The sequence below is a fragment of the Ostrea edulis genome, chromosome 3 (assembly GCF_947568905.1).
Source record: "Ostrea edulis chromosome 3, xbOstEdul1.1, whole genome shotgun sequence".
In the NCBI taxonomy this organism is placed as follows: Eukaryota; Metazoa; Mollusca; class Bivalvia; order Ostreida; family Ostreidae; genus Ostrea; species Ostrea edulis.
In genome coordinates, this window is record NC_079166.1 from 90,282,692 (window position 1) to 90,308,159 (window position 25,468).

General features: G+C 35.9%; 1 protein-coding gene across 3 annotated transcripts in view; it reads right to left on the minus strand.

The window, feature by feature from the left end:
• Positions 1 to 334: 334 nt before the first annotated feature.
• Positions 335 to 25,468, minus strand: part of LOC125677354 (DNA-directed RNA polymerase III subunit RPC2) — a 56,253-nt gene continuing 31,119 nt past the window's right edge. Inside the window, exons 20-29 of one of the 3 annotated variants that reach the window (XM_048915366.2) lie at positions 24,703 to 24,826; positions 23,639 to 23,797; positions 23,241 to 23,370; positions 4,551 to 4,694; positions 3,578 to 3,626; positions 3,418 to 3,435; positions 2,585 to 2,690; positions 2,191 to 2,287; positions 1,044 to 1,241; positions 335 to 623 (exon numbers count right to left, since the gene is read on the minus strand). In XM_048915366.2, coding sequence (XP_048771323.2) covers positions 401 to 623; positions 1,044 to 1,241; positions 2,191 to 2,287; positions 2,585 to 2,690; positions 3,418 to 3,435; positions 3,578 to 3,626; positions 4,551 to 4,694; positions 23,241 to 23,370; positions 23,639 to 23,797; positions 24,703 to 24,826 — 1,248 coding nt within the window. In that variant the 3' untranslated portion in view covers positions 335 to 400. Of the gene's footprint in view, positions 624 to 664; positions 872 to 1,043; positions 1,242 to 2,190; positions 2,288 to 2,584; positions 2,691 to 3,417; positions 3,436 to 3,577; positions 3,627 to 4,550; positions 4,695 to 7,788; positions 17,856 to 23,240; positions 23,371 to 23,638; positions 23,798 to 24,702; positions 24,827 to 25,468 lie in introns of those variants that run through there. The other 2 variants (XM_056159377.1, XM_056159378.1) reach the window with 2 other exon arrangements.

Genomic DNA, 25,468 nt, shown 5'->3' on the forward strand with positions numbered 1-25,468 from the left:
AAACCTTTTGTACTGTAGATAGTTTGGACTACACATCTTTTATAAACAAAATCATCCACAGACAGATGGGCAGACAGACAGCCAAACAGACTGATGATTCCATTATACCCTCTCCTAAACTAATGCAGTATTCTCCATGAAAGAACAGATGAGTACAAAATGTAAAAAAAAATATCACTATGTCAATAAAATTGAATGTCTATGGACAAACGGATGGACAACTGGATGGACAAGGTGATTCCAGTATTACCCAACCCCCAAAACTTTGTTTGCATGGAGTAAAATCATGTATTGAGTAAATCCAATGAAATCACATTCAAAATATGTCAAACAATGGAGTGTATTTCTTTTATTTACAACAAAATACATATAAACAAATTAGATACAGTGACTGACAATGCTAGACTTCGTTGTAAGGTTTGAGAGAGAGTCTAGGCACAATGTTCATGGACTGTAACTCTTGAAACAACAGTTTACAGGCGTACGGCATTTTAAGGGTGGACACGTGACGCGACGATTTACAGAACTCACACCAGCCCGAATATCCCAGAAGGCCACATTCTCCACAGACATCCACCTCGAAGGCATCACTGGATATCATCAATCTCTCCAACAACAGCATGCTGTAATGTAATGATAAAGAATCAATCTCTCCCACAACAGCATGCTGTAATGTAATGATAATCAATCTCTCCAACAACAGCATGCTGTAATGTAATAATAAATAATCAATCTCCAACAACAGCATGCTGTAATGTTATAATAATCAATCTATCCAACAACAGCATGCTGTAATGTAATAATAAATAATCAATCTCCAACAACAGCATGCTGTAATGTTATAATAATCAATCTCTCCAACAACAGCATGCTGTAATGTAATAATAAATAATCAATCTCCAACAACAGCATGCTGTAATGTTATAATAAATAATCTATCCCACAACTGATTAAGTGATACAGTAGCCAAGAAATTGAATCTTAAGGATTTAAAATTCAATTTGCTTTCCGGGCAACACACAAATTCTGCTCTCATCACTCACCTAGCTCCATAACCAATGAGACAATCTCGCTCCATCTCGCCCAATCTCAGACCACCATCACGAGATCGTCCCTCTGTGGGTTGTCGGGTCAACACAGCCCGTGGGCCCTTGGCACGAGCATGCATTTTATCCAGAACCATGTGCTTGAGTTTCTGGTAGTAGATGGGACCAAAGAAAATGTAGGCTTCAAGTGGTTCCCTGTAGAGATAAGTACGCTAATTGGAGTGTGTCGTGTTAGGACGGGAACTTGACAAATACACTTGCCCTTTTCTACTGTAAATCTGGATATATTCACATTGATTTATTTTTGCAAATCTGAGTGAAACGCCTATAAATTTATCTTTGTGTTTCTCATTTTTGCGAATCTATGCTGGCGCTAAAAAAATTCCAGAAATGTAGAATTATAATGAAGGCCATGGGCCTTTTCAGTCACCTGAGCATGCACATCGTTTTTTGTCTTCAGAAATCAGGGTGTTATGCAACTCACTAATGCATTCTTTTTCAAAAGAATTTTTTTTCTTTATTTATCAGATAATATTTTCTTGTGTTCAAAGTAACTTTTGACTATGCGTCATTTATTCCTTAGGGGGTACCTTTAACATTTTATAAAGTGTAGAGTCTATCCAGCACAGGGTTCTAAAAATATTGAATAAAAAGTATTTCCTTCTGTCCAGAGTGGTTCGCCCCAACCTTTTGGCCTTGTGACCCCAAAGTCAATAAGGGTCATCTACTCCTTACGGACTACCAGTAGACTAGTACATGCTTAACATAACTCTGGTAACCCCTAACTCCCTGATAATGGAGAACTCCTGATATTCAGGGGTGCATTTTACGAAAGAACTTACGACTTACGACCAACTTTACATAATGGAATTCTCCCTCTTATTGTAAGATAATTAACACCAATGTAAAATAATGAAGAGATAATGTTGAAAATTAAGTTTCAGAAACGTTGCAATTCCTTCATTCAAACTAATAACTGTGTAATACAATTTAAGACTTGCGACTTTGTCGTAAGTTATTTTGTAAATCAGGCCCCAGCTTAAAACAGCAGTGGATTCCTTATTTCACGCAGCGTTCTGACAAAATCCTGTCAGAAAGACTGGAGCGTGGGGTATTCTTTGAATCATTAACAGCTCAGACTTACCCAGTAATTCCTGAGGTGACATAATCCTTCCCGAGATAATTAAACCCGTGTCGCACCAGATCCTCAGACAAATCACAAACCTTATCCCCACTAAATGCTGCAAAAGAAGAGAAAGTAAACAGGTGGTTAATCCAACAGAAAGTCTGCAGAGGGAGGTAAAAATACTAGCTAAAGCACAGAGGATGAGCTTTTTCCTAGGTGAACGAGTATTCCTTTAAAAAAAAAGACCAAATTTAAATTCAAAATATGTCCATACTATGCTTCTTCTCCTTAATGATTTGCTTTACATTGTTGTCAATATTATCTAGCATAAAACTAGACGAGTAAAATGAAAGCTGATCTCTAAGTCTTTTCTAACAATGTCAGTGTCTGCAGTTTAATTGAGAGAGCTTACCTGTTCCATAGTGGAATTTCCCATCAAGGACCCCGGCCTTACTCCCCAATAACTCCATCAGTTTACCTACAGTCATTCTAGACGGGTATCCGTGAGGGTTCATTATCTGAACAGGAAAATATACCACATTACTGAACAGGAAAATATACCACATTACGTAACAAAAAAATCGATTATATACATATTCTATATTAAAATGACTACATACATATTCTATAATAGAATAACTATATATATATTCTATATTAGAATGATTATATACATATTCTATATTAGAGTGACTATATACATATTCTATATTAGAGTGACTATATACATATTCTATATTAGAATGACTATATACATATTCTATATTAGAATGATTATATACATATTCTATATTAGAGTGACTATATATATATTCTATATTAGAGTGACTATATATATATTCTATATTAGAGTGACTATATACATATTCTATATTAGAATGACTATATACATATTCTATATTAGAATGACTATATACATATTCTATATTAGAATAACTATATATATATTCTATATTAGAATGATTATATACATATTCTATATTAGAGTGACTATATATATATTCTATATTAGAGTGACTATATACATATTCTATATTAGAATGACTATATACATATTCTATATTAGAGTGACTATATATATATTCTATATTAGAGTGACTATATACATATTCTATATTAGAGTGACTATATACATATTCTATATTAGAATAACTATATATATATTCTATATTAGAATGACTATATACATATTCTATATTAGAGTGACTATATACATATTCTATATTAGAATGGTTTTGTACTTACAATGTCTGGACATATTCCCTGCAAAAATTCAATGAAATAATTAAAGACAACTAAGGAGATATTTTATACTTTTACTCGTGACAATTTAGGATTGACTTTGTAAACACAGTGATGCAGTGCGTGAGGAAGCTGCATTAGAGTTATACACAACAGAACTTACCAGGTCAGTAAAGGGCATGTCTTCTTGTGGGACAATCAACCCACAAACCCTAAAAAGTGTAAAAAAAAAAAAAAAATCATTAATTTCAATTATTTCTCCCAGAGGGAGTTAAGTTATCTTAATTCATGTTCTTTTTATAATTTAAAATTTGCATCTCGTATTCAGGCCCTATCTTGTTTCCCAACATTTAAACAAAAGAATAGATCACAATACATTGTACAACAACAAAAAACACTGACAGTAGAATTAGAGACCTTCTTCAGAGATAACACCTCAATATCCTTCCTGTCTGTGTCGACTGTTGAACTTGTCAGAGATAACAATAAATACTCTTTCTGTCTGTGTCGACTGCTGAACTTGTCAGAGATAACAATTAATATCTTTCCTGTTTGTGTCGAATGTTGAACTTGTCAGAGATAACAATAAATACTCTTTCTGTCTGTGTCGACTGCTGAACTTGTCAGAGATAACAATTAATATCTTTCCTGTCTGTGTCGAATGTTGAACTTGTCAGAGATAACAATAAATACTCTTTCTGTCTGTGTCGAATGTTGAACTTGTCAGAGATAACAATAAATACTCTTTCTGTCTGTGTCGAATGTTGAACTTGTCAGAGATAACAATAAATACTCTTTCTGTCTGTGTCGACTGCTGAACTTGTCAGAGATAACAATTAATATCTTTCCTGTCTGTGTCGAATGTTGAACTTGTCAGAGATAACAATAAATGCTCTTTCTGTCTGTGTCGAATGTTGAACTTGTCAGAGATAACAATAAATACTGTTCCTGTCTGTGTCGAATGTTGAACTTGTCAGAGATAACAATAAATATCCTTTCTGTCTGTGTCGACTGTTGAACTTATCAGAGATAATAATAAATACTCTTCCTGTCTGTGCTGAACTTGTCAGAGATAACAATAAATACCCTTTCTGTCTGTGTCGACTGTTGAACTTGTCAGAAATAACAATAAGTACCCTTTTTGTCCGTGTCGACTGCTGAACTTGTCCCCGATCTCCGGTCTCCTGGTCTGTCGCTGTAAGATCTTGATTAAGAAAGCTTCCTCTGGATTGGATGAGATCAGCACTTTCTCAATGTAGCAGGCCTCCGAACCCTTAAAGCTGGAAATAGAAATATTTAAAGTAGAAACACACCAGTCAGTATTTGTTTATTTATTTGTTAAATGCCCTAAGTTGTAGTATATATTTTATTTGTTTAATGCCTTTCACTGTAGTCTGTATTTGTCTATTCGTTTGATTAACACCTTTTCTCGATTTTGAAACTGCTATGACGGTGATGCCATTTGTAGGTCAGCTGATCCAGAAAACAAGAGTGACACAAAAGCCCCGGTTTCTATGGTCTAATTATAACGGAACTGACCTATCATCATAGAGTTCCCTCCCCTAAAATCAGCCCCATCTGCCACAACTTCAGAGTGAAATAAGGACACGGTGTTCTAATCCATGTTGTATAAGTCACACAACCTCAGTAGTATTCAGGGGCTAAAAATTTTGATGAAACTGTAATGTCTTGAGAATATATATATAAATATATATATATATATATATATATATATATATATATACATCTCTACATTTAGACTTAAAATTGTAAATATCTTCTCTGCTTTTTGACTTAAAATTGTTACTTGTAAATATATTCACTGGTTTTTGTCCAATCTAAATAAGGTTTCAATAAATCTAGATGTACATAATACTCCCAATTTCTAACCACACGTATTAGTAAAAAGTCAAATGTGTAAAAAAAAAAAGGCAAGATCTTAAATAAAATTATGCCCCCCCCCACCCTAAAGTGTTCTTTCTCCAGACCAACCAATAATTTGTTCAAAACCATTGCAGACAGGGGCTTACAGTACCTCTCAGCTGGGTCGGTACACTTAGAATTGTAGACAGGGGCTTACAGTTCCTCTCAGTAGTACACTTAGTATTGCAGACAGGGGCTTACAGTACCTCTCAGTAGTACACTTAGTATTGCAGACAGGGGCTTACAGTACCTCTCAGTAGTACACTTAGTATTGCAGACAGGGGCTTACAGTACCTCTCAGCTGGGTGAGTACACTTAGAATTGAGTTGTTAAGACAAGGAAAATTTTCCACAGGTAAAAGTAAAAAAAAAAAATATATATCATCTAGCGACCTTGATCTTTCATATATAACCTTGAAAACCAAAAGGAACCAAAGTCCACATGATAAATATGAGGAAATAATTAGATGTGGTCAACAGTTTCACAGCATATAAATATGAGGAAATAATTAGATGTGGTCAACAGTTTCACAGCATATAAATATGAGGAAATAATTAGATGTGGTCAACAGTTTCACAGAATATAAATATGCGAGACAGAAAACAGACACAGTGACATTCCAGTCGGAGCTCATTAAAGCGTTTCCATAATTCAGTTCCGGTTAGATAAAAATGCAGTGAATAAAACACTGATACAATATCATGCTATTGAATAAAGTCTTGTGATTTTAACTCCACTTTTACCATACACAAATTGCACACATCTACTCCTGCTTACTAAATATGAATAAAGATTAAAACACCGGTAACCGACGAGGCGGTCAGACATATTGGACACGCGCTGTTCCAGCATAGATCTGTAGCACGTACAAGTAATTACACGAATTTCAAATTCTTTCACCGAGATGTTTAATACGACTGATATTTCCCCAGAACTTGAGCAGGTCTTACACAGATTCTAATATGTTTAAATTGTTCAGAATTTCACTTCCACATCGTTTGATGAATTTGGGATTTATCTTGATTTACAATGCATGCATATCTTCTCTATAAACTGATACCAGACATTTCAGGAATTCCATTCTAATAACGTACACCCCGCAGGAGAACCATTTATTTGTACTATGCATTAAGTATCTTTAAGAAGACCTAACTGGGAAACACTATATAATTATTGCTGTTTTTGAGGTCAATACGATGATACGAAGGCTCGGTGAATATTGTACTTCTCAGGTGTCTAAATCATCGTATTGACCTCAAAAACAGCAATAATTGTTTTATTATATGATTAAATGATTAAAAAACCCTTCAAGATTGTTCTTTGCTTTAATTGTAAGTTTCAACGACCTATTTTTGGTCCTATGTGGAAAAAATAATTCCTTATGTTCACCTGGAAGGTCTATTTTTGGTCCAATGTGGAAAAAATAATTCCTTATGTTCACCTGGAAGGTCACGTGCAGGTAAACATAACGTAGTATGATTTCTACATTGTTGGATCTCAGCCAATTAGAGAGCTAGGAATATTCAATCATTCATGTATAATAATAAAAATTATCCAAAATTGACTAACTGCTCTCTGTATCAATAACTTTAATGTCAACCCCTATTTTTCCTTTCTGACAAATTTTAGACCGCTTATCAGGATTTTACAGTAGAAATTAAACAGATTTCAAAGAAAGTTTCAATATCAGGAAAAAAATTATGAGGAAAAATGAAATTTGTTAACATTCAAAGTGCAACAAATTCACAAAGAAATTATAAGAGACATACATAAATGACTGTAAAGATAAGAAATTTCGCAGAGTAAGCATGTTAAATAACAAAATATGTAAATGTGTTAATTTTGAAGATGCAATCAAAAGCTAGATGTTGAGTTATGAGTGTAAATAGGTCAAATTCATTGCCACATGATGCATTGATAAGCACAAAGATTCAATCTTTTCTCTTACATGTTGAAATTCGACTTAAAAGTTGATAAGAAATTTTGAAATATGCTTGGCAATTTGCTTATAACTTACATGCAAAGGAACCAACATCCATCATTTAATCTAATAAAATAACACAAAGAATAAAATTTTCCATTCGTCCTAATATAATAATGATTTTACATTGAATTCAGCTGAACGGGAATTATTTCATCCTGTAAATATAAAACATTCAATTTCTGTTTGGTCATACCTAAGACAATACAGCCAATCAGAATCCGGGATTCGTTTATCTGAATACTCCTCTCAGTTTACAGGATTTGTCGATCCCGTTCACTAATAATGCTGAATATGTCTCTCAGTTTACAGGAATTGTTGATCCCATTCACTAATAACGCTGAATACATCTGTCAGTTTACAGGATTTGTCGATCCCGTTCAAGAATAATGCTGAATACATCTGTCAGTTTACAGGATTTGTCAATTCCGTTCACTTATGACTCTGAATACATCTCAAAGTTTACAAGATTTTTCGATTCCATTCACTTTTAATGCTAAATTGTACATCTCGAAGTTTAAAGGATTTGTCGATCCCGTTCACTTATAACGCTGAATACATTTCAAAGTTTACAGGAAATCTGAAATCCAATCACTATTAATTCTGAATACATATCACACTTTTCAGAATTTGTCGATCCCATTCACTATTAATGCTGAATGTATTTTGAAGTTTACAAGAGATCTTGATTCCGTTTAATAATAAAGCTGATTACATTTCGAAGATTACAGGATTTGTCGATCTCGTTCACTAATAACGCTGAATACACTGTTGAGATTATAGGATTTTGTGAATTCACCTCAGGCCACACACTGCACTAGATTTTCCTACGATCACTGATGTTGAATTCATACTTCATGTTTTTCTGTTTTACATATTCAGCACACACACTGTACACTGGTCACAGACGTGGTCGTCTACGTGAAATTCCTCTCCAATGTACAGCTTTATCTAGTGAGGTCAAGCTCGGCAAGGCTTGTCATGTTTACCACCCCTCTGATTAATCCCAAGAACAGAAATGAATTCAAATGACTCTAAAATACCCAGTGTCCACAACATACCAACAACCAGCGTGAACTTTACTGTGTGACGTATCACGGGCCCGTACCCGTCAATTCTTAAATGGGGAACATTTTTCTGAATTCATTGGAGATCTTGGAGATAAAGCAAGGTGCCCTGAAGAAAGACCTCAAAGAAGTACGTAAAATATTGTGTTCTGATGTATGGAGATATTGTAATCGCAGGCCTAGAAACTCATTATAGAAAAGAGATTACGGTGAACTTTCACCCAACAAGAAGAAGTCTGCAATGGAGATATTAACCAACACCATTGTTAACCAGTGGAAATCTGACATTGTCAACCAATAGAAATCATGATATTGTACACCAATAGAAATCTGACATTGTCAACCAATAGAAATCTGATCTTGCCAACCAATGGAAATGGGACTTTGTCAACCAATGGAAATCTGACATTGTCAACCAATGGAAATCTGACATGCCAACTAATTAAAGTCAGATATTGAGAAGATGAAAAACAGAATCAAAGAGCTCTTTTAAAAGACATAATGTGATGCCATATTTGCAAAAAAAGTCTACTCCAAAATGACCAGACCTAGCTGCAATAATGTAGCCCTCACCGATTTTTATTATTATTGACGTTTTCAGGATAAGGCTAGAATTCCGTAGGATCTTCATTACAGTGCAAAATACGTTTTATTGATAACCTGTAATAAACTCTGTGTATTTGTCTCCAATGTTGTTTACAGCAAAAATAAAAGTGCTGACTTTGTGCTTGGGCATGTCTAATAAAGGTGTTTTTCATTAAATATCATTTACGACATGTAAAATTCTTGTTATCGCGATATCTCATACGACAAAGAAATGAAAATCATATGGTGGGAGAAAAAATCTACACTCTGCTGTTCGTTTTTTAACTTGATATTACATTTAAACCTTTTCAATACCGACGGAATTGCTTTCTCTTCCATACTTGTCAATTGATGTAAATACTACCTTATATGGCATATGCAAATAACTTGACAATCAGAAGTGGAAACTTCAGTACATCAAACATGGCACACAAATATGAATCAAGAAATGGGAAGATATCAAAATTGTTGAAAATGGTAGAATAGAGCCCCACAAATCGTAAGTTGCAGGTTGTAAATCTATATAATTATTGACTAAGAAACATAAAATATTTTAATTATGCAAGAAAGTCGGCAAATGTTTAGAATGATCGAAAATGTTGTGGGAGTGAATCACTCCTGCATCTGCATTATGGAGATTCTAAGGAGATGTAGCCCCCACCCCCCTGAATTCATTGGAGATCTTAGAGATAAAGCAAAATGCCCTGAAGAAAGATTTCAAAGAAGTACGTAAAATATTGTGTTCTGATGTATGGAGATATTGTAATCGCAGGCCTAAAAACTCATTATAGAAAAGAGATTATGGTGAACTTTCACCCAACAAGAAGAAGTCTGCAATGGAGATATTAACCAACACCATTGTTAACCAGTGGAAATCTGACATTGTTAACCAATGGAAATCTGACATTGTCAACCAATAGAAATCATGATATTGTACACCAATAGAAATCGAAATCTGATCTTGCCAACCAATGGAAATGGGACTTTGTCAACCAATGGAAATCGGACATTGTCAACCAATGGAAATCTGACATTGTCAACCAATTGACATTGTCAACCAATAGAAATCTGACATTGTCAACTAATTAAAGTCAGATATTGAGAAGATGAAAAACAGAATCAAAGAGCTCCTTTAAAAGACATAATGTGATGCCATATTTGCAAAAAAAAGTCTACTCTAAAATGACCAGACCTAGCTGCAATAATGTAGCCCTCACCGATTTTTATTATTATTGACGTTTTCAGGATAAGGCTAGAATTCCGTAGGATCTTCATTACAGTGCAAAATATTTTTATTGATAACCTGTAATAAACTCTGTGTATTTGTCTCCAATGTTGTTTACAGCAAAAATAAAAGTGCTGACTTTGTGCTTGGGCATGTCTAATAAAGGTGTTTTTCATTAAATATCATTTACAACATGTAAAATTCTTTGTCTGCTCCACCATGCTTGTTATCGCAATATCTCATACGACAAAGAAAAGAAAATCATATGGTGGGAGAAAAAATCTACACTCTGCTGTTCGTTTTTTAACTTGATATTACATTTAAACCTTTTCAATACCGACGGAATTGCTTTCTCTTCCATACTTGTCAATTGATGTAAATACTACCTTATATGGCATATGCAAATAACTTGACAATCAGAAGTGGAAACTTCAGTACATCAAACATGGCACACAAATATGAATCAAGAAATGGGAAGATATCAAAATTGTTGAAAATGGTAGAATAGAGCCCCACAAATCGTAAGTTGCATGTTTTAAATCTATATAATTATTGACTAAGAAACATAAAATATTTCAATTATGCAAGAAAGTCGGCAAATGTTTAGAATGATCAAAAATGTTGTGGGAGTGAATCACTCCTGCATCTGCATTATGGAGATTCTAAGGAGATGTAGCCCCCCCCCCCCCCCCCCCCCCCCCCCCACCAAAAAAAAAAAAAAAAAAATCGGAAAGGGCTACATTATTACAGCTAATCCAGACCATGTCATGAATACAGCAAACTTCACTATGAGAAACGTGACATACCTGTCTATTTAACCTGTGAACTTCACTGAGAAATGTGACATACCTGTCTCTTTACTCTGTGAACTTCACTGTGAGAAATGTGACATACCTGTCTCTTTACCCTGTGAACTTCACTGTGAGAATTGTCACATACCTGTCTATTTAACCTGTGAACTTCACTGAGAAATGTGACATACCTGTCTATCTAACCTGTGAACTTCACTATGAGAAACGTGACATACCTGTCAATTTAACCTGTGAACTTCACTGTGAGAATTGTCACATACCTGTCTATCTAACCTGTGAACTTCAAAATGAGAAACGTGACATACCTGTCTATCTAACCTGTAAACTTCACTGTGAGAAACGTGACATACCTGTCTATTTAACCTGTGAACTTCACTGTGAGAAACGTGACATACCTGTCTATCTAACCTGTGAACTTCACTGCGAGAAACGTGACATTGAGGGCACAATTCATGAGATACCATATAATAAACTCAACACTTACAAGAAGTAGAACCATAGTATGAAGAAATGAATCACGGAAAACTGACCACAGCCACTGAAGAACAAGAAGAAATCTCACATCAGGAGATCACAGCCATTGTCAACCAATGGAAATCTGCCATTGCGGAGATGATAAACAACTACCCAGATGAAATCACACACACAGAATCACAGAACTCAGAAAAATCTACACCCGAAGAGAAAAATACTGCACTTGAATGACGCCTCCCTTTCAATTTTTTTTTTTTTTTACAAATCTAGAAATTTCCGAGTTCAAAAGATTACCCCAAAAGATCAATACATACCATCTTCATGAAATATTTGGTTCTTTGTCGCCATTATCTCTTACATCAGAAGAACATGGCTATCTTAATCAAATGCTTGGTTCTTTAACCTCATTATATGTTACAACAGAAGAAGGCCACACTATGAAGATATCGGAGACACTGGGTTTTAACTGTACAGTGTTACCTCAGTGAAGATACCGGAGACACTGGGTTTAACTGTGCAGTGTTACCTCAGTGAAGATACCGGAGACACTGGGTTTAACTGTGCAGTGTTACCTCAGTGAAAATACCGGAGACACTGGGTTGAACTGTGCAGTATTACCTCAGTGAAGATACCGGAGACACTGGGTTTAACTGTGCAGTGTTACCTCAGTGAAGATACCGGAGACACTGGGTTTAACTGTGCAGTGTTACCTCAGTGAAGATATCGGAGACACCGGCTTAATGAAATGCTTGGTTTATTAACATCATTATATGTTACAACAGAAGAAGGCCACACTATGAAGATACCGGAGACACTGGGTTTAACTGTGCAGTGTTACCTCAGTGAAGATATCGGAGACACTGGCTTAATGAAATGCTTGGTTTATTAACATCATTATATGTTACAACAGAAGAAGGCCACACTATGAAGATACCGGAGACACTGGGTTTAACTGTACAGTGTTACCTCAGTGAAGATACCGGAGACACTGGGTTTAACTGTGCAGTGTTACCTCAGTGAAGATACCGGAGACACCGGCTTAATGAAATGCTTGGTTTATTAACATCATTATATGGTACAACAGAAGAAGGCCACACTATGAAGATACCGGAGACACTGGGTTTAACTGTACAGTGTTACCTCAGTGAAGATACCGGAGACACTGGGTTTAACTGTGCAGTGTTACCTCAGTGAAAATACCGGAGACACTGGCTTAATGAAATGCTTGGTTTATTAACATCATTATATGTTACAACAGAAGAAGGCCACACTATGAAGATACCGGAGACACTGGGTTTAACTGTGCAGTGTTACCTCAGTGAAGATACCGGAGACACTGGGTTTAACTGTGTAGTGTTACCTCAGTGAAAATACCGGAGACACTGGGTTTAACTGTGCAGTGTTACCTCAGTGAAGATACCGGAGACACCGGCTTAATGAAATGCTTGGTTTATTAACATCATTATATGTTACAACAGAAGAAGGCCACACTATGAAGATACCGGAGACACTGGGTTTAACTGTACAGTGTTACCTCAGTGAAGATACCGGAGACACTGGGTTTAACTGTGCAGTGTTACCTCAGTGAAGATACCGGAGACACCGGCTTAATGAAATGCTTGGTTTATTAACATCATTATATGTTACAACAGAAGAAGGCCACACTATGAAGATACCGGAGACACTGGGTTTAACTGTACAGTGTCACCTCAGTGAAGATACCGGAGACACTGGGTTTAACTGTGCAGTGTTACCTCAGTGAAGATACCGGAGACACTGGGTTTAACTGTACAGTGTTACCTCAGTGAAGATACCGGAGACACTGGGTTTAACTGTGCAGTGTTACCTCAGTGAAAATACCGGAGACACTGGCTTAATGAAATGCTTGGTTTATTAACATCATTATATGTTACAACAGAAGAAGGCCACACTATGAAGATACCGGAGACACTGGGTTTAACTGTTCAGTGTTACCTCAGTGAAGATACCGGAGACACTGGGTTTAACTGTGTAGTGTTACCTCAGTGAAAATACCGGAGACACTGGGTTTAACTGTGCAGTGTTACCTCAGTGAAGATACCGGAGACACCGGCTTAATGAAATGCTTGGTTTATTAACATCATTATATGTTACAACAGAAGAAGGCCACACTATGAAGATACCGGAGACACTGGGTTTAACTGTACAGTGTTACCTCAGTGAAGATACCGGAGACACTGGGTTTAACTGTGCAGTGTTACCTCAGTGAAGATACCGGAGACACCGGCTTAATGAAATGCTTGGTTTATTAACATCATTATATGTTACAACAGAAGAAGGCCACACTATGAAGATACCGGAGACACTGGGTTTAACTGTACAGTGTTACCTCAGTGAAGATATCGGAGACACTGGGTTTAACTGTACAGTGTCACCTCAGTGAAGATACCGGAGACACTGGGTTTAACTGTGTAGTGTTATTTTAGTGAAAATACCGGAGACACTGGGTTTAACTCTAACGTGTTATCTGCAGGGTTGGGCGGTTAAAACCACCCCCAGTTTTAACCAGTGGTTTTAACCGTCCCGGTCAATACCCCCAAGTGGTCAATACTGGTCAATTGTGATTTAAACTGTCCATTTTCCTATTTTTGTACATTTCTTGCAAAGATAAAGATAAATTAAGTCTTTTCATTATATGGATCAATTGTTGATTAATATTTTTCTTTAGATAATCAAATGTAATTTCATAAGTTTAATATATTTGGTTTGCTGAAACTAACTGCAATATCTTCAGTACCTACCAGAGGGTCACATTCTATAGCATAGCTGACAATGGGAGACAGGCCTCTTAACACATGTACCTGGACAGATTAAGAATAAAAGGTAGCTGGACATTACCTGAGCACAGGAAGCAGAGTTGACAGGTGTTAATAAGCATAGGCTGGGACCAGAGATGACCAGTGTGCCTGTTATTGTTATGAAAACATCACCAACTCACCCTTTCAAATGTTTATTCAACAGTTAAAAATGAAGATTGATGAAACAATACTTATAGGTATTTCTTGTTAAACTAAGGAATTTGAACAGAAACTTTTACATCTTCCCCAAATCAACAGAGTCATTTGTACATTATTTATTTAATATGATGACTTATAAGTATATTATAGACTGATAGTGCATGTTATGAATGACAGTATTTACCATAATGGTCACTTAAACATTTAAAATATTAACAGACTATAATGACCAAATAATCTTCAATCGACCAGTATTAACCAGTATTGGCCGGTTTTAACCAGTATTTACCATCGGCCAGGTCAATACTCATATTGACCACTTTTTTGCCAACCCTGGTTATCTGTATCAGTTGTTATGTATTTCATTATTAATTATTTTATTATTAATTATTTACACTAAATTGACCTAGATAGTTTTCAAAAGTTTTGTTTACTTGTCATTGACACCTGTGACTTAGATTGTTCTAGACTTCATGTCATATTTAGTAGAAAGATGACATAATGGTTGCACCATTGTCTTTCAAGATTGTACTAGAAAATTCATTGATAAACAGCACTATTTCTGTGTCTTTAAATGAAACTGACTACACATAGACTGTCAGAATGGAGATATATTATACATGTAAAATTGTAAAGGTTTTTGATAAACGGAATAAAAGAAATTTTATCTATGTATAATTGCACATCTCCTGTCCTTTGCAGCAGTCCCAGTTAAATAGTAATTCACGTTCAATGTTGTGGCACAGCGTTTCATGCCAATGTTTATAATTATACAGTAAATTGTTATATTTGCATTTTATGTGAATTCATGTTTTTCTTTTAAGTATTTCATTGTATCAGTAAATAATATATATTTTTTGGTACCCTAGTACTAAGTACTCGCACCCTTGCAAAAATTGAACAAAAACTGATGCAGTCATTTCTGTAGAAATTAGAATGTGACAAAATTTAAGTGCAATTTTTAGTTTTTTTCTTATTTGCTAACTTTAAACCAACAATTGAATAGTTTAATATTTAGTCAACAGTAAACTGTTTACTATGCAACAGTTTAGTATTGAATAGTTGACTTTATTATACCTCAGAATGTTTTTGCTATATAAATGTTAGGTGAAAAAATTTGCTATTCCTTCTGGATAATGCTCACCGTGAAATAGTTTCTGAACTATCTGCCCTAGGGATATAGTCTCGAAACTGTTTACCGGAGGCTATATTTTCCTGCATTTTCTTTTTCAGAATATTATTAAATCTGTTACTTCAAAGTCCAATAACTCTAATTAGTTTACCAAACGACAATGGAGAGGGTAAACTTCGCTTTGGTATGTCTGACACAAGTTAAGTCTACTATGGTATAATAAAACACCAATTTACTGACTATTCGGACAATAGCAAGTTTATTGTCCCCCTCGAAAGCAACCATCTCCCTTGGCTGCGCCTCGGGAAATAGTTGCTGTCTTGGGGGAAAATAAACTTGGTATTGTCCTCATAGCCACAAAATAGGCATATAATATTCAACTTCTAAGTATTGAATAGTCAAACTCTTCTTCAACTAAACACCAAAAAAAATGTCATTGGAATTTTTCAACTGTAAGTAAAACGCAGGCTCTAGACAAGTCAAGGAAAGGCAACTCATTGACAAGTCCGATTCATTGAATGTCAACTGATTTAAAGAAAAACTCACCGACACAACAAGTAGAAAAAAGACAAATCATTGACAAGTCCGATTCATTGAAAGTCAACTAATTTAAAGAAAAACTCACTGACACTACAGGTAAAAACAAGACAACTCATCAACAAGTCCTCAATAGCAATTGTCTTGAAAAATAGAACTTCTAAAATCTTTGAACATGCTTGAGGTGTTTTATTTTTAACTTTGTCACTTGAGATACGACAGAGGGTGGGTCAGATTTCATATTCATACTCATCCAAAGAAATCAAGACAACCAGCTTGTAATGAACATATTCTTCTCTGTGATCGAAAGAAGAATAAAGACGCCAAATCTGACTGGAAATGTGAAATAAGTAACCGTAAGAGAAAAGGTGTTAGAAACGATCACTCAAAAGAACAGAACATATTCTGTTTATAAAGAGGCATTCAATTTTATTCAATGATTTATAATTATTTCAATTTTGTTTTTAGATGTCTTCATTATGAAGTACAGCTATTATCAATGAAGAGATTTTGTCCAAACTGATTCCCAGGGAGGAAAACCAATAGGGGCCATCTACAGTTTTCAAGTTTGGTAACTGTCAAGCAAAGGATTCTTTAGGTATCGGGCAGACAAGATTTGGTCTACAGACCCGAAGACTGATTCTTGGCCATGTACCTGAGAATCACATCGGGTCATCTAATCTCTAGGGGCAACCACTGTACCAAGTTTAGTAAATGTCAAGTGATTCTTTAGATATATTGAGTGGACAAGACATGGGTCTACAAAGTGACCAATAGCTGAAGTATTGAATAAATGTTCTATCGAAATGTATTAATTTGTGATTGTCTTAGTACTGACAATGTGTTGTTTTCATCTTCATCATTTCCACCATATTAATGAAAAAAATCCGTAAGTTGAATAAAGGAACTCACAACTTTACACCATCTTGTGACTTTCATCACTACAAACGATAACATGACGCGGATTTAACAAAATCATGAAGCTGCACAAACTGCAAGAAAAACTACCGAAATCATTTACAACCAAATCAGGGAAAAAACCGTCGGACATAGCAGTGACAGGGGACGAAGATCTTGTTTATACTGACCCCATTAAGGAAAACCTACTGAAGAATTATACAGGGGTGTAGAGGAGACCTGCCAATACGGTAACGCTACTGAAGAATTATACAGGGGTGTAGAGGAGACCTGCCAATACGGTAACCCTACTGAAGAATTATACAGGGGTGTAGAGGAGACCTGCCAATACGGTAACCCTACTGAAGAATTATACAGGGGTGTAGAGGAGACCTGCCAATACGGTAACCCTACTGAAGAATTATACAGGGGTGTAGAGGAGACCTGCCAATACGGTAACCCTACTGAAGAATTATACAGGGAAGGAGACCTCTTGCAATGCCTAAAGTATCTCCTTAGTGATTTCCTGGTTACCGTAGAGATTAAGAATCACAAAGAATTCAAACTTTTCTGTGACTCAGATTAAAACAGACAGCAAACCACACAATTTGTTGATCAGTGTCGACATCTCTATTCATCTGGTGGTTACATTAAATACATCAGTGAGAACAGGAATCTGGATATCTGTGTGGCTGACTATAAAGCTAGTGCAGTAGTGGTCAGCCTGGCCGGAATACTTTGATTTATAAGCACTGGTCATCTGTTTGAAATCAGTTGATCCAGCTGACATCACTAACAGGCAGAATAGGATCCTGAAAACAGACATAAACAATCTCTGTATCCACACAGACTGGACAGTTCCTCTGTTACATTCACGTTTACGCGGTCCCTGGGGTTTATGTGTGGACATCAGAGACAACCTCTTTGTGGCTGACAATGACAATAGAGTGAAGAATATGCAATATCTATAAACACAATGTTAATGACACATCTCACAACAGTGATGATTACAGTTATATAAAACATGTTAATTACAGCCATACAAACTATCAATAACAGACCTGCAACAATATTAATTACAGATACAGGTAGCAGGTTAATTACGTCTATACCAATCATGTTAATTAAAGTTATACTAGTAAGTGTTAATTTGGTATACATAAAAAAAAATATGTTAATAACAATTATACAAATCATGTTAATTATAGCTATAGGGATATAGATAGCATGTGAATCATATAGCTGTAAGTAGTGTGCTAATTAATGCCAAACAAACAAGAATATCAGTAAACTGATGGATTGGATGCTCCCCAAACTGATCTAACCAATGAACTACTTCATATGACAAATGACTTGCGAAATGATTAATAACTGTCGAAATATTGTTGAAGTTTCTTTTTCATATATAATGTACCGTTATGTTCTGAGTGACCTTGACCTTTATAAAATAACCTTGAGTGACCTTTGTCTGAAAGCCATTTCCCTATTACTTATTTGTATGATATATGTTCAAAAACTGCTGAAACATGAAGTACTGTGAGCAATGCTCACTAAGACCCCCCCCCACCCCCAAGGGTATTGTAAATGGGTATAAATTACCTCTTTCCCGAGTGTAAAAAAAGAAAGGGCATGACAAATCCATAGGGAACATCTTTGTCCCATGGGTAGTCCATATGTATGATATGGTGACTGTAGGTGGAAAGGATAACGTTTTAGAGCCCGGAAAACATTGCGTCTACAGACGGACGGACAACCTGATTCCAGTATACCCCCTACAACTTTGTTGCGGGGGGTATAATAAGGCACTTTTTACCTGTATAAGGTATATGTTTTGATTGAACTTGACCTTTCCAACATGGACTTTTATATAAAAAACTATTGCGAAAAGGAACTTTTACATGTTCTGAGTAACCTTGAGCTTCCCAAAATAACCTTGAAAGGCCTTGGTCCAAAAGTTCTTGTCTCTTAGAATATTTGTGAACAATTATATCAATTTCTGATGACAGGTTTAGGAGATACGAGTTCAGATGGACAGAAGGATGTTCAGACATGACGACAATATGCTCCCCCAGAATATTTTGGGGAAAATAAAATTTTAATTACTGCTATACAAAAAATGTTAATTACAGCAATAGACATTGAGCTAATTACAGCAAATATAAAGTGTTAATTAAAGCTATGACAAATGATCCTGATAGACAAGGAAAGTCAGTACATGTATGACAATGAAACTAATACTGATTCTGTAAAGGGAATGAAACTAATACTGATTCTGTAAAGGGAATGAAACTAATACTGATTCTGTAAAGGCAATGAAACTAATACTGATTCTGTAAAGGGAATGAAACTAATACTGATTCTGTAAAGGGAATGAAACCAATACTGATTCTGTAAAGGCAATGTCTGTAAAGGGAATGAAACTAATACTGATTCTGTAAAGGGAATGAAACCAATACTGATTCTGTAAAGGCAATGAAACTAATACTGATTCTGTAAAGGCAATGAAACTAATACTGTTTCTGTAAAGGCAATGAAACTAATACTGATTCTGTAAAGGGAGAACCAATGAGAGAAGGAAGCTAATACTGATTCTGTCACAGATCCTAAGTGATTGAAATCATTCACTAAAATAGGAATGCTAATTTCAATCAAAGTTAATTAGTCATTGGACAGGACTTTGAGTGGTTTCCAACCAGCACGAAGTGACCATTTTTTCTCTTTATACTTTAAGTCTTTTGACTAATGCAATATGATTAAATATATACGAGGCAGATGTTACCTTATTAAACTTTGATGCAGAATGTGACATTTCCTTTTGTAAGAATATTTGATGATTTAAACTTGGGTGCTTATACAAGATATAAACACACATCATATACATATATGCCAAGCACCCCAAAATACAATAGGTGCGTACGTACTGATAATTAATTTTGTAACATGTATCTATAATGGTAATATATGATAACTTGTGCAATGAACACTGTTTGATTTCGTAGTCAGTTGAAATGTACCTAGGAAGAGACCATCGACCTTCTGAAAGTAAACTGGGAAACTTTCTCTCTTACCGGCGTGAGCGCAGTTGAAAAAAATAGGTTGAAATTTTCAGTTCATTCTTGATTAACTTAACTGTTGTGCGTCTTCTGTGGGTGTTATTTATTTATTCATGCATTGCACGTGCTGTTTTCATATGTAGTCGGAAAGAAAACAATGGCATTGATAAGTTTTAACATCGAGTTGACCTATCAAACTAAGTTCATCACGCTTCATTACACTAAGTTCATCACGCTTCATTACACTAAGTTCATCACGCGTCATCACACTAAGTTCATCACGCTTCATTACACTAAGTTCATCACGCTTCTTCACACTAAGTTCATCACGCTTCATCACACTAAGTTCATTACACTAAGTTCATCACGCTTCATCACAATAAGTTCATTACGCTTCATCACACTAAGTTCATCACGCTTCATTACACTAAGTTCATCATGCTTCATTACACTAAGTTCATCACGTTTCATTACACTAAGTTCATCACGTTTCATTACGCTTCATCACACTAAGTTCATCATGCTTCATTACACTAAGTTCATCACGCTTCATTACACTAAGTTCATCACGCTTCATCACACTAAGTTCATCACGCTTCATTACACTAAGTTCATTACGCTTCTTCCCACTAAGTTCATCACGCTTCATCACACTAAGTTCATCACGCTTCATCACACTAAGTTCATCACACTAAGTTCATCACACTAAGTTCATTACGCTTCATCACACTAAGTTCATCACACTAAGTTCATCACACTAAGTTCATCACACTAAGTTCATCACGCTTCATCACACTAAGTTCATCACACTAAGTTTATTACGCTTCTTCACACTAAGTTCATCACGCTTCATTACACTAAGTTCATCACGCTTCATCACACTAAGTTCATCACACTAAGTTTATTATGCTTCTTCACACTAAGTTCATCACGCTTCATCACACTAAGTTCATCACGCTTCATTACACTAAGTTCATCACGCTTCATCACACTAAGTTCATCACGCTTCATTACACTAAGTTCATCACGCTTCATTACACTAAGTTCATTACGCTTCATCACACTAAGTTCATCATGCTACTTCACACTAAGTTCATTACACTTCATTACACTAAGTTCATTACGCTTCATCACACTAAGTTCATCATGCTACTTCACACTAAGTTCATTACACTTCATTACACTAAGTTCATTACGCTTCATTACACTAAGTTCATCACGCTTCATTACACTAAGTTCATCACGTTTCATCACGCTTCATCACACTAAGTTCATCATGCTACTTCACACTAAGTTCATCACACTAAGTTCATCACACTAAGTTCATTACACTTCTTTACACTAAGTTCATTACACTTCATTACACTAAGTTCATTACGCTTCATCACACTAAGTTCATCACGCTTCATTACACAAGTTCATCACGCTTCATTACACTAAGTTCATTACGCTTCTTCACACTAAGTTCATCACGCTTCATTACACTAAGTTCATCACGCTTCATTACACTAAGTTCATTACACGTCATCACACTAAGTTCATCATGCTTCTTCACACTAAGTTCATCACGCTTCATTACACTAAGTTCATTACGCTTCTTCACACTAAGTTCATTACGCTTTTTTCCACTAAGTTCATTACGCTACTTTAAGTGTAAATCAGTCGGTAGATGCGCACAGGTCCAAGAATTACTGGGAAAATAACTCGTGGTGCTGTAATAAGACAAGTCACGTGGTCGGTACTCAGCTCGCTCGCTTAAAAAAACGGACTGTCTTTTAAATGTATTTTAATTAATATCTCTACAACGGTTACCGCAGTTTCTTATATGCACATTTATTACTGACCATCGTCGGACACCAGCGGTTGATTACCTATTGTTTTTGTCTTCATCATCATGGGTTTCCATTGAAGTCTATTTACACAATACCATAGTATGATATTTTTATTAACGTCCAACATAAAATTGGAACACATGTACATTTAATTACGGTATTTAAATGACTCTGCATTTTGTTTTTCTACCTACAAAGTATTATTTTTTGTATATGTACTTTTCCCCAAAAAGCTTTCCGACATAAAATTCCCAATTGAAACGATACAAGATCCTGTACAATAAAGGGTCGACGAAGCCCTGTAACTTACATGATGGGAATATATTAAAGATGTATGATAACTTATGTGATGGGAACCTCTCTGTATTACGGACGTTAGATAACTTACGTGATGGGAACCTCTCTGTATTAAGGATGTATGATAACTTACGTGATGGGAACCTCTCTGTATTAAGGATGTATGATAACTTATGTGATGGGAACCTCTCTGTATTAAGGATGTATGATAACTTATGTGATGGGAACCTCTCTGTATTAAGGATGTATGATAACTTACGTGATGGGAACCTCTCTGTATTAAGGATGTATGATAACTTACGTGATGGGAACCTCTCTGTATTAAGGATGTTAGATAACTTACGTGGTGGGACCCTCTCTGTATTAAGGATGTATGATAACTTATGTGATGGGAACCTCTCTGTATTAAGGATGTATGATAACTTACGTGATGGGAAGCTCCCTGTATTAAGGATGAATGATAACTTACGTGATGGGAACCTCTCTGTATTAAGGATGTATGATAACTTATGTGATGGGAACCTCTCTGTATTAAGGATGTTAGATAACTTACGTGATGAGAACCTCTCTGTATTAAGGATGTATGATAACTTATGTGATGGGAACCTCTCTGTATTAAGGATGTATGATAAATTACGTGATGGGAAGCTCCCTGTATTAAGGATGAATGATAACTTACGTGATGGGAACCTCTCTGTATTAAGGATGTATGATAACTTATGTGATGGGAACCTCTCTGTATTAAGGATATTAGATAACTTATGTGATGGGAACCTCTCTGTATTAAGGATGTATGATAACTTATGTGATGGGAACCTCTCTGTATTAAGGATGTATGATAACTTACGTGATGGGAACCTCTCTGTATTAAGGATATTAGATAACTTATGTGATGGGAACCTCTCTGTATTAAGGATGTATGATAACTTATGTGATGGGAACCTCTCTGTATTAAGGATGTATGATAACTTATGTGATGGGAACCCCTCTGTATTAAGGATGTATGATAACTTACGTGATGGGAACCTCTCTGTATTCCGGCCCCTGGGGTTGTCCCTGGGTGGTAGGTGATTGTTGTATAGGGTTCATGGTGACAGTAGGCATCCATTTGTTGACAAGCACCTGTCTGTTTTCAATTCTCTCTCCTTTTCAATTAAAAGAAAACTCCTTTTCAATTAAAAGAAAAAGAAGTTTTGGAATATTCTATTCTTCGAGATATTACATATTTTACCTTTCTTCCATGAAGATCATTTTCATAAGCCTTGGTCATGATGCAATCATTCATTAAAGTTTGAAAAAAAATATAGTACAGTAACTGTAAAAAAAAAATTGCTACAAATGTTAAAGTCTGAGTGACTCAGACTTGTTTATGAATGCAATCAGTGACCACTAAATGCACTATAAATACTAAACCTGGGGAACAAATTCCGTCCGAGTCTAAGGCCTCGTGTTTCCAGATCGGCTTGTGACTGTTGGCATCCACCATTGGTCCCATCACCTTATCGAAGCTCTGGTTGGTATATCTCTTTAGAGTGCAGGCCTGCTTTCTGTACACCAGACAACGACCAAATCCTACCAACAACAAAACAAATCAAAGGTGAATTCATAATACCTTAATTTATTAAATATCTTTGCTCAATTCAATTAATCAACATCTCTTTTAATGACATACATATCTTTACTTTTCATTCACATTTTGATCAATTATTCAACAAAACAGTAGAAATAGAAAATATCTTCGGCAGAAAGAACATAGTAATGTAAGAAACGCCACAGATCAGCCGGACCCCCCCCCCCCCCCCTCTCTACTGACACAGGTCAGGGGATCTTATCACTGTAATGGAAGAAACACCATGAATCAGCCAGAATTAAAACAGCATAAGTTAATTTCCTTATAATTCACTGCATCCAGATCTCCAGTTAATCATCAATGAAAGGTATATCCCTTGGTAAAGCTTGCACGCTTCCTGAAAACCTTGTGATGCTTGTCTGTCTGGAGAGAAAATCTGGAGAGCTACATCGTATCCACCGAATCACATGATAAATGATACGCAGGTCTGTCTGTCACCTACACACAAGGTGAACATTTGTAGAAATTCAGCCGAGGTGAGCTTAATACTACTCAAAGAAAATGTGTCACCAGGTAGTTAGCCTGTCAGAACCGTGGATGCTATCCGACTGACCTCTGTCTAGTGAAGCTTTGTTCAGAACCGTGGATGCTATCAGACTGACCTCAGTCTAGTGAAGCTTTGTTCAGAACCGTGGATGCTATCAGACTGACCTCTGTCTAGTGAAGCTTTGTTCAGAACCGTGGATGCTATCCGACTGACCTCTGTCTAGTGAAGCTTTGTTCAGAACCGTGGATGCTATCCGACTGACCTCTGTCTAGTGAAGCTTTGTTCAGAACCGTGGATGCTATCCGACTGACCTCTGTCTAGTGAAGCTTTGTTCAGAACCGTGGATGCTATCCGACTGACCTCTGTCTAGGGAAGCTTTGTTCAGGACAAGGGCGTCCTCTATGTCGTATCCACTGAAACTCATCACAGCTACCGTGGCATTCTGTCCAGCTGGCAACTTGTCAAAGTGGATCAGCTCGATAGTCTGCAAAGTGAAAAATAAACATATACTGAGGCTACAGTACAGCATCAGTCAACAGAGTAGAGAAAATGTTCATCAGAGTATCTCGGTAACCAGAGGTGTTTACTCGTAATATTTCCTACAGAGGGATAATCTAATCCTTATAAAAGGAAAATTTAATCCTTACAGAAGGATAATCTAATCCCTATAAAAGGAAAATTTAATCCTTACAGAAGGATAATCTAATCCCTATAAAAGGAAAATTTAATCCTTACAGAAGGATAATCTAATCCCTATAGAAATTCATTATTGGATTAATCATCTCTGTAAGTCAAGCAAAATAGTAATGCTTCTTTTTCCCTTGAGTTTATGAAATACTTTGTTTTGTGGCAAAATGATTTTGGTAACAAAAGAAAGGTCTTGTTACAGGGAATACTAATAATATCAATATTTCAATAGTGCCTAAACATTTTCTTCTTGGCAAAAGAATAGTAAATATAATTCATACTAAATTAAGACACAACTGTCTGCTGAACTATGATTTACACCGAAAAAACATTGTCAATTCTCCTAACTGTCATTGTGGTATGAGAGAAGATGCATATCATTTCTTCTTTGTTTGTAAAAGATTTTCAGTAGTAAGAAATGTTATGTTTAACGAACTTT